The sequence below is a fragment of the Clarias gariepinus genome, chromosome 11 (assembly GCF_024256425.1).
Source record: "Clarias gariepinus isolate MV-2021 ecotype Netherlands chromosome 11, CGAR_prim_01v2, whole genome shotgun sequence".
Taxonomy (NCBI): domain Eukaryota; kingdom Metazoa; phylum Chordata; class Actinopteri; order Siluriformes; family Clariidae; genus Clarias; species Clarias gariepinus.
The window spans coordinates 12,895,952-12,912,027 of record NC_071110.1 but is presented as its reverse complement, the minus strand read 5'-3'; the positions used below and the strand labels follow the sequence as shown (position 1 = coordinate 12,912,027).

At 37.0% G+C, this 16,076-nt stretch overlaps 1 protein-coding gene across 6 annotated transcripts in view; it reads left to right on the top strand.

Moving 5' to 3' along the window:
* Window positions 1-16,076, top strand: part of cadm2b (cell adhesion molecule 2b) — a 191,920-nt gene that overhangs the window by 161,604 nt on the left and 14,240 nt on the right. For all 6 annotated transcript variants that reach the window (XM_053506662.1, XM_053506657.1, XM_053506661.1 and 3 more), the window contains exons 4-7: window positions 5,477-5,629; window positions 6,621-6,758; window positions 11,694-11,855; window positions 13,553-13,643. In XM_053506662.1, the coding sequence (XP_053362637.1) occupies window positions 5,477-5,629; window positions 6,621-6,758; window positions 11,694-11,855; window positions 13,553-13,643 (544 nt within the window). The remainder of the gene's footprint in view (window positions 1-5,476; window positions 5,630-6,620; window positions 6,759-11,693; window positions 11,856-13,552; window positions 13,644-16,076) is intronic.

The following is a 16,076-nucleotide window of genomic DNA, read 5'->3' as shown; positions in this document are numbered from 1 at the left end:
ATCATCATGGCCTACTGCCTCCTCTCATACTGACGGTAATTGGCTATTTTAAAGCTTTCTATCTTACACAGAGCTAAATGGATTCCTAATGGACTTGTTACACCATTAACAATAGAGAAATAAAATATAAAGTGCTGTTTGACATTTTAAAAAGTCTTCTGGTAAACAGCATTAAGTCTGTCATTAAGAAAGGGAAACCTTAATTCCATTAAGTTTGTTACAGCTTTATGTCTATATACTTGGTTAATAAGTTAATGGATAAAAACACCTCTTAGGTCTGTTGTTCAGGATGGATTTAAACTAAAAATGGCATTGTTAGACATGCAAGTTAATACGAAAATGTAATTGACTAGTAATTTTAAAATAAAAAAAGAGCAAAGTAATATGCATAGGTTTGAGAGGATAGTTGGTTATATAATTTGACAAAGGATAACGCATGGCAGAAAATCATACAAATGTCAAAATCAATTGGGATGCATTGTGATTCTATACAGGTAAGTATTTAACTGTATTTAAAACTTTTATGTCATACAATAATAATTTAACTATTCAGGTATAATGAAATACCGTGCTTGAATAATCCTAGCATAGATTTAAAATTTACATAGCTTACAGACATATAGATCACTATGTTCATTTACTACACCAGGTTAGCCGAGTATGAAGTATTCTTTTACTCATCTTTTTGTGCTTTGTTCCTCTGTTTTAAGTTGGACATACTGTATTGAACCACATTTTTGCCTTGATGTCGCTAGTGTTTTGCTTATAAGCACCATTTTAATAGAAAAAAATTCAATTCGGTTTTATTTGTAGTTTTAGATTTTTATATTTGTAATTTTTGTAGATCAAATAAGGAGTGATGCAAAGCAGCATTACAGAAACACAGATTAGATCTACATCTCTAATGAGCAAGCCAGATGCAACCATTGCAAAAAAAAAAAAAAAAAAAAACTTGCTGAGATGACATGAAGAAGAAACTTTTAGAGGAGCCACACCAAAGGGAATCTGTTCTCAACATTCCCTGTGGAAATGCAGCCTGGGGACCGACCCAGCTTGGATTTGCAAAAAGGATGATTTATATCACATCATGAAGCCTAATTTAAAAGGGGTTGCTTCATATATCTTAATTTAGCTAGGATAAAATAAAAATAAAAATATTTTGTACAAATAAAAATAGTTGTACAATATAGAAAAATCATAGAAAATAAAGCCATTTTAGTGTAAATAAAGAAAAATGACTAGGGAGTGTGCAAATATGCATACGAGTATCCTATTAAAGTGACAATGATCCATGAAATGAAATATAAATATGTAAGTGTGCATGAATGTCCAGGATGAGTGCGAAGAGACAATGTCATAATTGTGGATGTTTAAAAAATCCACAAGACACTTTGATGTGCATTGGAAAAGATACACTATATGTAAACCCTCTGAGATTGATTGGTAAAGGGAAGTTTTTTTTTTGTTTCCCTAACTTTTGGCTCTGAATGTCCCAAGTGTATTCAGAAGCATATGTCAGAATTATAAGTTAGTTACTGTTACCGGCACACAGTAAGTAAGCAGTAAAACATGACAGGGCATGCTTTTAGAGGAAAATAATCAACAAGGGATGGTATAATGCCACCAAACATAAAGAGGGACAGTCATTCCCTGTTTCCTGACAAGTTTATAATGCAATAAAAATGCAGTTTATTACAGAGAGAACACGAAGAATAAGTTCTCTGCCATAAAAAACTTTTCTCTGTCAGAAAACTTCTGACTGTTACTGAGTGCTGACACAGGAGATTCCTCCTGGTATGTTTACTGAAAGCATATACAGATATCGATGATTATACATTTATCTTTGTTAAATAATGGCATAGAATGTTTGGTGATCTGTCTTAGCATCACTATAGACATTGCTGTTTTCCTGAATTTTTACTGCTGCTACTGTAAAGTAATTATCACGATACTAAAGTTTAATATATATCATTATCAATGAACAATTTGACAGGAAAATGAGAAGTCCATTTTTGCTGTTTTTAGAAAAATAAGTAGTAGAACATCCAGATCACTTATCGTACTACAGAACTTACACTCTTTTACAGAAAGTATCATGGACACGTACCTACAGTATACTCCATTATTACTTCTGCAGCAACTGCAGCAACAGAATAAACATCTATTTTTATGGATTGAGGATTCTCCAATCCATTGAACGTGTTTACTTACATTTACATTTACATTTAGGCATTTGGCAGACGCTCTTATCCAGAGCGACTTACATTTTTTATTTCATTACATATCTGAGCAGTTGAGGGTTAAGGGCCTTGCTCAAGGGCCCAACAGTGGCAACTTGTAAAAGTACTTAACTTGAGGCAGTCACTGTTTTGAAAGGAGGTATTTTTGCCTCACTGATCACCTGACAGAAAGAAGCAATGCAATTAGGTTTTTACAACGCGTCAATTTTTGCTATGAAATGTGCTCTGTGTCGTGATTTGTCTAAAGGGTGTAGCACTAAAACTTCAAAGCTAAAACCTTTTGTTATAGTCAACCTTGTGTGCCAGAGAAAAAATAATAATTGCAAAAATGAGTAAAAGTTTAAAAATGGTGTTACAGTATACATTCATCTTCCATAACTAGTTTGTTCTGGTTAAAGTCATGGTGGATCCAGAGCCAATCCCAGAATCTCTGAATAAAGAAGCAAAATTTGCTGTGAATGGGATGCCACCTTGCATGCACACATTATTGAAAACCTTCACCAATGAATTGCCCGGTCCCAGAATCGACCTAGGTCTGTGATGCAGTACATTTCTGTGTGCCAATAAATACAGAATAAGTGTGTGTGTGTGTGTGTGTGTGTGTGTGTGTGTGTGTGTGTGTGTGTGTGTGTGTGTGTTATTTAAAAAGGCCCTTTCCAATGCAAACATTTTATTGCATGTAACCCATTGTATTGAATGTAACCCATGATCACTGGCCACCTGCAGCAAAGTGCTGACTGGCTATAAGTGTTTTAGGGTAGCGACATTCTGTCTCCAGCAAGAACAACAAGCTTGGATTCCAGTAATCTTCACTTCCTGCACATGCACTGACCGTCTGCAGCCAGCAGTTAAAGCAGTCTAATTGCACAGAGGGAAGCTCTTGGCTTCTCTAAACACATTAGTACCAAGACCAATATGCCAGCTGCACTGGAACAGACACCACCACACTGCTGGACTCCCTTCTTTGGCTCTTTTTGGTGGGATTTTGGCAGCTCAAATGGGAATCAAGTCCAAATTTCGGAGTGAGAAGCTTTGACACTTCTCCGCTAAGATGTGCATCATTTGCACAAGATGACAATGTTTAGTATATCACTTTTTAAATGTTGTCCTTGTTTTATATCCCTACAAGAATGTTATCGATATATTTTTTTTCTCCACCTTCTTCAACACAGGTTGTATTTCAGCCAGGGGTGGACTTTAAGGTTTATGAGTAAAATCAATATGTCTCAGCTCTGAAAAGGGGAAACATTTAAGGGGCCATTTATGGAGGAACATACTGTATCAGTGTGCCTGGCTACTTCAGCATCAGGTAGTTTCCGTGTAAGCCAGGCCCTAAGGGAGCGCTGAGATATCGGTGGCTCCGATTTGCAACTACTCAGACCTTCAGTAGGAGAGAGACAGTGGAGAGTACACAAGGTCAGCTCTCTGAATTTATGATGTTCTCTCAATGCGGTATATGGTACAGTAGAAATCAGTAGGATGTCTGATACCAACCATTTCATCACTTTGACTTTTTTAAGCTCTGTAAAAAAACAGAAATGGAAAAAAGTCGATTTCTGGTTTTTCACTAAGATTGTGACAGATCGCAGCTAAGCCTGGGTGTTTCAATCCTTATAGTGGGAGGAATGTTTTGTTTTTCCAGCTATGGTTGGCCTGGGATTAATTGACAGTTGTCCTTAGGGCTATTCAAACTTTTTTTTTTGTGTTTGTGTGTATTTATATATATATATATATATATATATATATATATATATATATATATATATATATATATATATATATATACAGTATATATACACCTCACCAATGGATTTACAATAATGATCTAGGCTTAACCCCATTGTGTCAAAACAAGACACAGCCATTTCTATGGTACATCTTTAAACTATTCATAGAATTCGGACCAAATCCAGCATTTCCTACAACTGTTTTATCAAGACCCGTTCTGTTACCACAGGCACTTTTCCCACCATATATCTCAAGGCCTGTACCTTCTGCTAAACCACTTGCCCAGCTTGCTATCTTTGTGTTATTTGAATTAAAAAAAATAAATAAATCTACATTCTGCTATCCTCCACATTTAGCTTTTGCCAGCAGCACAAACAGCGATTTGAGCCTCAGCTAGGCTTATCATCAACTTTCTGTTCTCGGTGTATGCATGTGTTTGTGTGATTTCTGGAAACAACAAGGGATGCTACTCTCTCATCTGTCTCCTTGTCTCTCTGTGTCTGAGGGAGATAGAAGGATGTGGGCCAGTGGAAGTGTGTCATCTGCTCAAAGGCTTTGATGGGCTCTGTTTCTGTCTCCCTGGGCTTCGCTGTAGCTCTGTCTTGCGCTCAGCTCACTCACACCTGATCACCTTGCTTCTTGCCTTTATCTGCCTAGACTGCCTTTGCTTCCTAAACCCCCTCCAGCACTTGCCATCTCACATAAACCCCCTATTCTTAGGCAGTATCCAAGCAGACTCATTCCTCAGATTCCTCCCTCTTAAATGCAACTCTGTTGTGTTTGAGATACAGAATTAATGCCCATTTAAGGGTTTACACAAATTATTTTTTCTCCTTTTTTTTTTCATTTATTTTTTTCATGAGCAAGCAGGGAAATGAACATCTCTGAACCGATATCCTCAGCACTAGAATGTCTGAACGGCATCAAAGAGGGAATCTCAATTAAACAAAGCTGTGTCTGGAAATTCAATACATTTCAACGGATGACGCTCAATGAGTTGTTGGACACAACAGGGAGTTGAAATGAGGTTATAAGAAATTATAGGTTATCGAAATAAGAGCTCTTAATTCTGAACTGCAGACTAAACAAGCACATGATAATGCTTTTGAGCAAGAGTGAGGATCCAGCTGGTGGTTTTTTTTCTCAGTATCAGTAGGACTCCTCAGCCTCAGAGGGCCCTTGAGAATATGTGCTGTTATATTCACAATGGCTAAATTGCAAAAATTGGAAAGTGGAGGAGTTCAAACTGAGCTGCCTTGATGATAAGCTGCCTTAAAGCAAATTAGCTCCTACAGAGTGTTTCTCTGCAGATTATGCAACGATTTGAAATACCGTATCCAATTAACAAAAGATAACAATGCATGTATATCAGTGTTCAATATGTAATTAGCACTTTGTGTTTATAAAGTTCAAAATTAGTGACGCTAATTCTTGTACAGCTTTATAACTAAGCAGTGGATTAGAGCTGCACTGACTGTCATTAACATGTGTGTGTTTGTCTATTGTAGCACTGAGGGACAACCGGATTGAGCTGGTTCGAGCCTCATGGAAGGAACTTACCATCAGCATCAGTGAAGTGACTCTTTCAGATGAGGGTCAATACACTTGTTCACTCTTCACCATGCCCATCAAGACCTCCAAAGCCTTCCTCACTGTTCTGGGTAAATGCTGTCATGGATCACATACTCCTCCCCATCAGTCTGCTTCAGGGAAGTCAAGCTGGCCCTGATGGAGCTTAAAGGCTCCTGATGGAAGCATCCCTCTGGCAGCAGCAGGGACAGATACTGTATGAGAGAATAAGAGAAAACATTTTGCATTTTACACGGTTGTGTTGTGGTGGCTGTTTTTAATGCCTTACAGGCTACGTAATCTTTTACCTGATCCATTTCCATGATAAATCACCTGGACTTAGGCTTATTATTTCCTTACTTGGGGTGTACAATAAATTCCCAGTACATTATTAATAAGGACTATTGACAAAAACACAATGTTACAGTACATACATGACTTGAAGGTGTGGAAGATGATTGAGCATCAATGAGAAGTCATTTTCCATTCTTTTCTTTAGGGACATATTGTGGTCCCTAATTAGCTTTTAAACACTATATCAGCAGAAACATTACAAAGCAAAGCATTATGCCCAGTAGTGTGTAGACTCCCCTTATCAGACGCTCTGGGTTGCGTGGTTGTGCTGTCTGATTGGACAGAACAGGCTAACCTTTGCTCCCCACGGGTGTAAATGGGTTTTGGGTGCCTAGGATTCCGTCGCAAGTTTACTAGTATATCATAAATAATCAGTGTTAATGTGGTAGTGTATGGCTAATTGGTATAAGCAATTGTCAGGCAGGAAAAGATGACTATCTGAACAAAGTCCAGCAAAATCCAAAAAGTAGCTAAAAGTTAGGACAAGGGTCAAGACACAGGAATAGCACTAGCAGTATACATGGCACAGAATTTACACAGATGCTAAGGTTGGCAAGAGTTCACAGGGAAACAGTGCATGTGTGTTCCTTATACAGTATACTCCAATAATCAGGAAGTAACTTTGAAGTGGTAATTTAGAACTCAGGGGACGATGCCTTCTGCTGACGGGTAGATGTAATGTCCCAGGATAATGTGAGACACCTTTTATAATATAATTATTTTTTCCAGGGGTGCCAGAGAAACCAGAAATCACTGGCTTCACAAGACCTGCTGAGGAGGGAGAGGATGTCACACTCACATGCATAACAACTGGAAGCAAACCAGCCGCCGACATCCGATGGTTCAGAAATGATAAAGAGGTGCAAGGTACTGTATATTAACCATTATTGACAAGACATACAGCATGGTTTCACATTTTTACATCAGTCAGGGTCATGAGAAAGCACTGAACTACAAGGGTGACATTTATTCACTTAGATTCTAACATTCACGAAAAAAAAAAATGAGCAATTACATTGATAGGTCATTTGGAAAAACTTGGGATTTGGAGTTTAGTACAGGGCTTAAGGATACATTGGAAGTAATAGTGCATAATCAACAGTTTCCAGCAGTGCTAGAGTAACACCACCAAGGTCTACATTTAACACCTGCAAAAAGCATGCAAGCTTATTTACAAATGGAAGGTCTTTGGAGGACAGCACCTTTCACATCAGCCAAATAGTTGTTTAGCCAGTTTACCATAATAAAACTACAATTTAGTGTGTTTCTTCATCTTAAGGAGAAAAAAAATGTAGGGTGGTATTTATGGAAAGCAATTAATTTTGCACCCACAATGCAATTTACTAAGCCTGAAAGTCACTTCGGAGCAGCGGTTGCCAATTACCACAACCAATGGGCAGGTATTTAATTTGCTGAAGCCTATTTCCATTGGTAAATGGCAGAATTATGCCATTAACTGTGTCTGACTACTGAGTAAAATTACTGAAAGTATGCTTTAATGTCTCAAAAATGTCAAGCTGTTTCTCAGAATGATGACGTTATTGCTGCAGTAAAGATGATTTCATATTGCACGAACAGTGTTGCCATTTTGCTACTCTGATGCATTTAACAGCATTTAGACAGACTATGTGAAAAGGATTTAATTTACATTTACATTATTAACAAAATGCACCCGCATGCCTACAACATTCATAGTATGTTTTGAACATGTTTGACCACCTTTAATTGTTATTTGAGTTTTAGTTTACTTCCAACTGAAAATCTCTGAAATCTGGATTTGGTGCAGCTACCAAGTACAAAGAGCACAAAAAACAAACTCTTCATTTACATATTGCTTCCTCTCCTATTTTGCATGTCACCTTGTTCGTGCCATTATTCTTTGTAAATCACCTGCAGCACACCCACTAATTGCATGAACACATGCAAATTAGTACTTGTTATTTTGGGTCTTATTTAATCAGGGCCTTCTCCTATGAATCCCTTGTTTTCTGTTTATCTTTTCACGTTTAATGAAGACAATGACATTGACTATATAAACTCAGAGATAACATTGCATAGTTCTGCCCAGCACTGCAACTGTGACATTTTACTTAGATTAACTCTGAAATTTGGAAACCACCAACCATATGTTCAAGGTAAAAGTTTTGAGCCTTTTATTTGAGTTTATGAGTCAAATTACAACAGAGCTTTAGTACATTACACTAAAGTTGAAGGCACTGGATAGGAATTATTTTCACTTGAATAGGCACATCCACCCCGCGGAGATGGCGAAATATGGTCTAGGCATTTCGCTAAGGGTTTAAGCAGGCTGAATGGTTGATGGAGCATGAAAAACTGATGGCCGGAGACTGAGATAAGCACTCCTGCCTCAGAAATGGTGCTCACGTAGCATGCGGTAAAAATGCCAGCATTTTACTATGCTGCGGCACAGCATCACATGCGGCCTCTATGTCACTCACTAGTTTTCAAAAGAATCCACGATCAAATATTGTGTAGGGGAAAGGATATGCTCTGTAGCACCAAAGTCAAAACCCAATGTGACAATGTGATGTTGCTGGTGTATTGTACAGTACACTGGCACATGCTAAAGTTAGATACATTCAAACACTTTTTACCGTTGGTCAAACTTGCAATGTAGGACGTGCAAAAAATTCCGGAAACCCTTAGCTATTTTAAGATGGGTTTCAATGGGAGAAGTATACAATTAGATAACCATTTCCTGTATCCTAATTTTAGTTGTGCCAATTTTACCCTGTTCATTATACAAGATGCTGCTGCAAGGTATTATGCCTGTATTTAATTAAAACACGTCAGTGGAATAAGTCAAGATGCTGTGCTCTCTCTCTCTCTCTCGCTCTCTCTCTTTCTTAAGTGACCACACATTTTCTTATCTGTCATCTGGTGTAACTCACCGCAGTGGGTGGTGATATTGTAATGAAAGACATTTTGGAGGACCTCAAAGAAAATAATCCTTGAATAGCAAGGGTGTGAAGCGCGTCTGTTCTGGAGGTGGGGTGCAAAATTGCAGCTTGTGTTTTTATGTAGTTCCACAGTATATAGAATAAACAACATTGAATGAAATGAATAAATATTAGCAAACTTATACTTGGGCCATGCACAGACTACGTAAATACTGTATGTTATGGATCACTTATGTTAAATACATTGATTCAAAGAGATTTTTACAATAATGTGATATAAATGTGAACAATTTTCTGTTCTTTAGCATTAGCTTTTCATATTAACAGAACACCCAAGACTCATTGCATTTCTTATATGCTAATGTATAGTACTGTATATGTATATTTTCTTATATACACTGATTTAGGATTATTTTAAAAATAAGAGGGATTTAATGCAAGGATACCAGGTTTATTGTTCTATTAGATTTTAGCTGTGTCAGGTTCAAAGGTCAAAGGAATCTCTGTCAGTGCTTAGATCTAGTGTAGGCAACCAAATCAACAGTACTCCAATTAAAGCCTTTAAAGCCTGAGCAGCATGTACTTACACTAATTATTAAAATTATTACAATCAAAGGGCAAGTATTAAACTAGTAAAAGCCGGTTTCCCGCAGTTATGCCATTTACAATATCTGATTAATGAGTAATTTTAGAAAAAAAAAAATCTCTTGCTGTCTTAGACCAGTCAGAATGTTTACCAAATGACATTGTTGACTTATTATCGCTAATTAAAGTGGGTTTCATAAGCGATATTATCTGCACATTTGCTCTTCTGATGCCGACAGCATGTAAACAGAAAGTCTGTAAACAGAAAGGATTTTATTCACATTTACATTATTAACAGAATGCAAACCTACATCTGCAGTCTTTTGTCTAACATGTTTACTTCATTCTGAAAAGTTTTTCGATGGATCTCACTGCCTTTAATCTTTGTTATACTCGGGTTTCAGTTTTCGTCTCTTTGAGAGTCGGACGCCTTGAGCAACAAGTATAAAAAATATGAAACATAATATAAAATGAATCTTTGTTTCTGAATTGAGTTCAGCCGTGTGAATGTCTGATGCAGAAAAATAGAAAAAGTACAGATTATTAAAACTTGCCCACTTTCTGCAAAGCTTTAGATCAACTAGAAATTACGAATATATGTTTTAACACTCCTGGAAAAAAAAAATAGCTTAAGTTTTTATGCCCATGACTCATCTTTATACCTCAGGCATTAATCTCACCTGAATACTGCGGACTTTTGTAAAAATAAAATAAAATAACTATGCTCACTGCAGAACTCCTATGAACAATAGGATCAGAACAAACATTCTGTATGCTTTAAACATAGTACAAAAAGTGTTCAAGTCATAATGAAATTTCTTGTGATTGAAAGTGTAAACCCATTTGACATTTACAGAAGACTTCAAGTACAGTACAGTACCTGACCATTTCCATGTTTGCCACATGTTTGCCACATGTTTGGGCCATTAAAGGAGTTCCTGGGGGGCCAGCAAATTAGATGTAAAGCAGGCAGTCCAATCATGGCTTAGGTATTCAAGCAGGGGATTAAATAGGGAAATAAAGGTAGTTCTATTATTCTGCACAATTAAAAATCCTGGTCTGACTTGAGCATCCCTTGTAGTACTAAAGTAGTTGCCCTTTTTTCTACAGTCTACTGTTATCATAATCCAACATTTCAACATTGGTCTGGTTTCTTTTAAGCTTTCTAACATGTGTCCTCTTTTTTTCCTGCCACTAACACCTCAGATTTTTTCATTAGGGATGTAAATCTTGATTTCTGTATAGTTTTAAACTAAATTGAAATGAACAAAAATGTACGAAACATGAAAGCACATAGATGATATTCACGGTCTAGACATATTCCTGTTGACTTTTATGTTTATCCATTACGTCTGGGTCGGATAGTGCGCACCCACAAAACCAACATTGTAGTGAATTCAATAATTCTGTGGTTACGTAGATTAAAATGATTCATTTCCAAAACGTCAAGCTGTCTCTTTAAGAAATATTGATTAATTTCTTTTGACAAATTGCTGGTGATTTAACTGAAGAAACCAATTTTAAACCCTATAGATAGACAGTGAATCAATACATGTAGGCACCATGTAGCAAGCTGCCCACTCAGAGCCAAACCTTGACGCCTCTTGTTTACCAATGCTTATCTAGATGCAAAGGATGTCGGGAGAAGAAAAAAAGACAGAAATAAAATCAATATTTTGTTTAGATGGCAAAGATGAGATTTGGATGACAATTTCAAGGACAGGGGAGATTTGTGTTTGCACTGTGTGTGTGTGTGTGTGTGTGTGTGAGAGAGAGAAAGAGAGAGAGAGAAAGAGAGAGAGAGAGAGAGAGAGAGAGAAAGAGGAAGAGCAAGTCCAAGTACTGTGCAATGAACTGTTTGGAGAAGACCCTCCTGGGGACTGTTTGCACTCAGCCGTTCATGATTTTGCTGAGCCATGGCTTTCATGGTTAGTGGATAGGAATGTCTCTGGTGTAAATCCAGGACACTGGTTCTGTATCAGTGTCCTTTCTATGCTCCTCTGATGAGTGGGAGATGGTCAGCGGTGCTTTACAGTCTTTCTTTTTTTTATAAATGTTTTTTTTTGTTTTCATTGACTTTATAATATGTTCCAGAAACGTCTCAGTGGAGTGTTGAAATGTTTTTGACCAAAACCCAGTTGGTTTGTAGACTTGCACGTTGCTGCTTTGTTCTTTTGACTAACAGAATAAGGAAGAAGAAATCAATGTGGTCTATAAAGCATGGACTTAAAAAAAAAGAGGGCTATAAACCCAGGGCAGAATTCCGGCATGCTCTCATTGGTGTGTGTTATTTCAGGTGTGAAGGAGGTGAATGCCACAGGCAGGTCTTTCACAGTGAAGAGCACCATACACCTCCAAGTGGACCGGAAAGATGATGGAGCTGCGTACACCTGTAGTGTGGAACACGTTGCCCTGAGCTCCACTCCTCACCAAGTCACAGAAGTGCTGGAGGTCTATTGTGAGTAACTTCTCAGAGTAGAGATGTTCTGAAAGCCTCCAAACTTCTCAAAACCTAAAAGTCAATTACTAGATAAGAAATACTTTTTGGGTAAGCGTCCAAAGTTTATTTACCAAATTTTTTTTCTTTTTAAAGGGCTCTAATTTAATATGTTGTTAAAAAAAATTATATATATATATATCCTACGCCTTGTTTACACTAAGTTGCACTTTGTGCTTTTGTCGTCAGCCAAATACACTGCCTGTTCGGTAATCAGAAAGTGAATGACAGATGATAAATTGAAAAAGTAGATCGGATAAAGATTAGGTTTTGTCTTAAAACGACTCCAGCGCATTAAAATTCACTTATACCACTTCAGTGCTGGTACAGTGTTTCAGTAGTAAAAATATTCAGTTAAGATTTTCTAATTACTATAAATGATCCATAGTTGCAGATGTTTGTTAACATTGTGCAAGTAGCTTATTAGTAGCTTAGCGTAAAGTAGATTATTAAATCTGACAAAGAACGGTTCATAACGTCGCTTTTCTTAACATTTTGATTTTTAGTACATAACACTGCACTCTAAGGCTGGGTATTTTACATCCCCTGACCTCGGACTGCTGTGGATACAGTATGTTTGCTCTAATGACCTGTGTTTTATTGCATAGTGGCGCTTCACATTACTGCTTGTTATTAGCACCGCGGTTTTAGAACGTATGTATTAACATACATTGAACTGTCCATTCATCTTTGAAGGGTTACTTTTCATTGTGTACTTGCCTTATTCTTTTAAGAATGCTGTGTCACGTTTTTTGTGTGTGTTTCGTGAGGATTTGGTCACTTTGTAGGTGCATTACAATCGTTCCTGTGTCTTCCACATACACAGTAAACTATCAGGTTGATAGTTGGCTCATAACATCCCTTCTACTCAACATTTTTTTATTTAATTTATGGTGCAGGTTTAAAGTCAGGCAATTACCGAAGGACTTGCAAAGTTTCATTAAATTCTGTCTAGGCTGTTTTGCATGATGCTGTTACAAAATACAGGCATACAGACAGACATAGAAACATACAAAACAGAATGTTTTCATCCTGGTTCTGGCTTGCTGTTCGGAGGATCAGGGACTTGAGCCCTGCCACCGCCAGCTTGTAAACTGTTGCAAGGCCCTTAAACATATATCCATATAAAATCACTCTACCACCCCTAGCATAGGTTGCCACTGTTGGGCCCTTGAGCAAGGCCCTTAACCCTCAACTGCTCACATCTGTAATGAGATAAAAAAATCTCTGGATAAGAGTGTCTGCCAAATGCTTAGATGTAGATGATGGCCAGTCCCAAAACATAGGTAAAAAAGGAGGAGGGTTGGGTGCCAGCCTAGCCACCCTTTATTGCTATAGAAAGGCAGGAAAAAGAAATAATCACTTTATATCAGTGTCTTTATGAATATGTAAAAGATTTAATTATCATTTATGCCAACATTATTTTAATTTTTATTTTACATGCATTTTCATTGCATATTTGTATTTCTATTTTTTGTTTGTTTGTTTGTTAGTTTTTTGTATTCTTCCATCCTCTACAGTAAATAACATTTCAGTCTCACTGGGAACATTCCATGCATAACTAAAGCACTGAATGGAGGCTGAGGCCCACATTTGCTTATCTGCCCCAGTTCTCATTTTTCAATTCTACTGTTTTTTTCTTTTCTTTTCTATCACAGATAGACCTCAGGTAGAGATTGTTCCCTCTTTAATGGTGCCACAGGAAGGACAGTACTTCAAACTGGAGTGTTCATCTAAAGGCAACCCCTTGTAAGTAATTCAGTGAACAGGCTGTTTGTTGATGACTTTATTCCGTCTTCATTTTAAAGAGTGCAAATAATTTCAGAGAGTAGTGCAGACCTTTTCTCCACCACATGAAAAAGCTCTAATAAATCAGACACCCTTGATATTTATGAGAGCTATACTTAGTAGCTAAATCTTAAATAATTACAGAGACATTGTAGTTTATTAAGTAAGGTGAATTCTGTGACCTTTCCAAGCCACAGGCATGGCCTTTAGAATCTTCTCGCCCACAAATGAAAATAAAGGGCGAGACAGTAACTTTTACTGAAGCTATAAATATCAAACTTATGCAGGTCTTAAACAAATAAGTATATATTATAACAAGAACTCAGCTCATTTCAACAATGCAGTGCATTTGATCACGCAGTATCAGTACGGCTACGGACATTTCCAATGTAAAAACTTAAATAAATCAATCCTTCAAGTCTGATTAATACAATTAAAAATATTAATATGTGTTAAATGCAGTGAACCACAAAACTAATTTCATAAATTTTATCCTGGTTGTCTGATGAAGCAAAGCATATCCATAATGTACGTAAAATGTACAAGCCATCAAATGAAAATCATTATGAAATCTGAAGTTTACATACACTTAGAAAGTATTTGCTAATATTGCTTTAAATTGTTTAACTTGGGTCGAACCTTTCAGATAGCCCGCCACAAGCATTTTACACTGCATTTTACAATGTTACACAATGTAGCCCATTCGGACTGACAGTACTGGTGTAAATGAGTCCGTTTTTTTTGCTTGCACATGGCTTTTTTAGTTCTGCACACACATTTTCTATTATATTGAGGCCAGGGCCACTTCAATAGCTTGACTTTATTGTCTTTAAGCCATGTTGATACAACTTTTGGAAATATGCCTTGTCGTTGTCTGGGTCGTTGTCTATTTGGAAGACCCAGACATAACGATGGTCATTGTGGCCAAACAGTTACATTTTTGTTTCATCATCCCAGAAGACATTTAAAAATAAAAAAGTAAGATCTTTGTGCAGATGCAGACCACAGTCTGGCCTTTTTATGGAGGTTTTTGTGCAGTGGCTTCTTCCTTGCGGTGCAGCTTTTTAGGTTGTCAGTATATGACTTTTGCACTTTTTGTACCAAAATACATGCTTCCTTACCAAGAGGGATGATGATTGCATGGTCCCATGGTGTTTACAGTACTTGCATGGTATTGTTTGTATTGATGAACATGGTACCTTCAGGCATTTGCAAAATGTTCTTAAGAAAGAACCAGACTTGTGGAGATCGACATTTTTTTTTCTGAGGTTTTGACTGATTTCTTTTGATCTTTCCATGATGTCGAACAAAGAGGCACTGATTTTGAAGTTAGTCCTTAAAATACATCCAAAGGTTCACCTCCTGTTGGCTCAAATAATGTCAATGAGCTTATCAAAAACTTCCTAAGCCATGATAGCAAGCTGTTTAAAGGCACAGTCGACAGAGTGGCTGAAAACTTCTGATACGTTGGAATTGTGATAGCAAGAATTATAAGTGAAATAAATCTATCAGTAAACAAGTGCTGAAACAATTACTTATGTCATGCATAAACTAGATGTCCAAACCGATTTGTGCAGTGATTAAATAATCAATTTTAATTGATTCAACTATACACTCATGTGGGTAGAGATCAGTTTTCACATAAAAAAATCTGAATTATGGAAATCTGTAATCCCAGTGGCCATAGCATGACAGGCTAGTCGTAATAATTCAGAAACTGCTGATATCCTATGATTTTCAAAACAGTCTCTGGAGTTTGCACAAAATGGTTTGAAAAGCAAAAATTATTAGTGAGCTGCAGATCTGCGGGTTTATGTCAGATGTTACAGCAGATTTCACCAGGTGTGTTTAAGATCGTAGGAAGATACTGCAACATTCGCGCAAATGTACAACATAATGGACCTTGAGGTGCATGAGCTACAGCAATGGAAGACCACATGGGGTTCAATTTCAATAGCAAGAACGGGAATCTGAGGATAAAGTCGGTTTAGGCTCACCAACATTAGATTGGAAATAAACCAAATGATTTATTTTTTTTTTTTTAAGTTTTTAACCATCTGTCACCTACAAACATGCCATGGTCTGAGATGACAGATCAGATTTTTTCCCCCCTGTTCTGATGTTTGATATGAATATTAACTGAAGCACTTAATCTGTAACTGTGCACATTTATGCACTACTCTTCTGCCACAAGTAAAACAGTGAAGTCTACAGGTGTTCCTATTAAAGTGGCCGCTCTCTATTCTTGCACTCCCAATCGATTTGTTACACTTTTTTTTTTTTTTTTACATTAAAAATAAATTGCAATAACCTGAGGTGTATCAGATTAGAAATAGGTAGAAATTTCTTCCTCATGATGTAAGACTGGAACTAAATACTCACGCTGATATAATG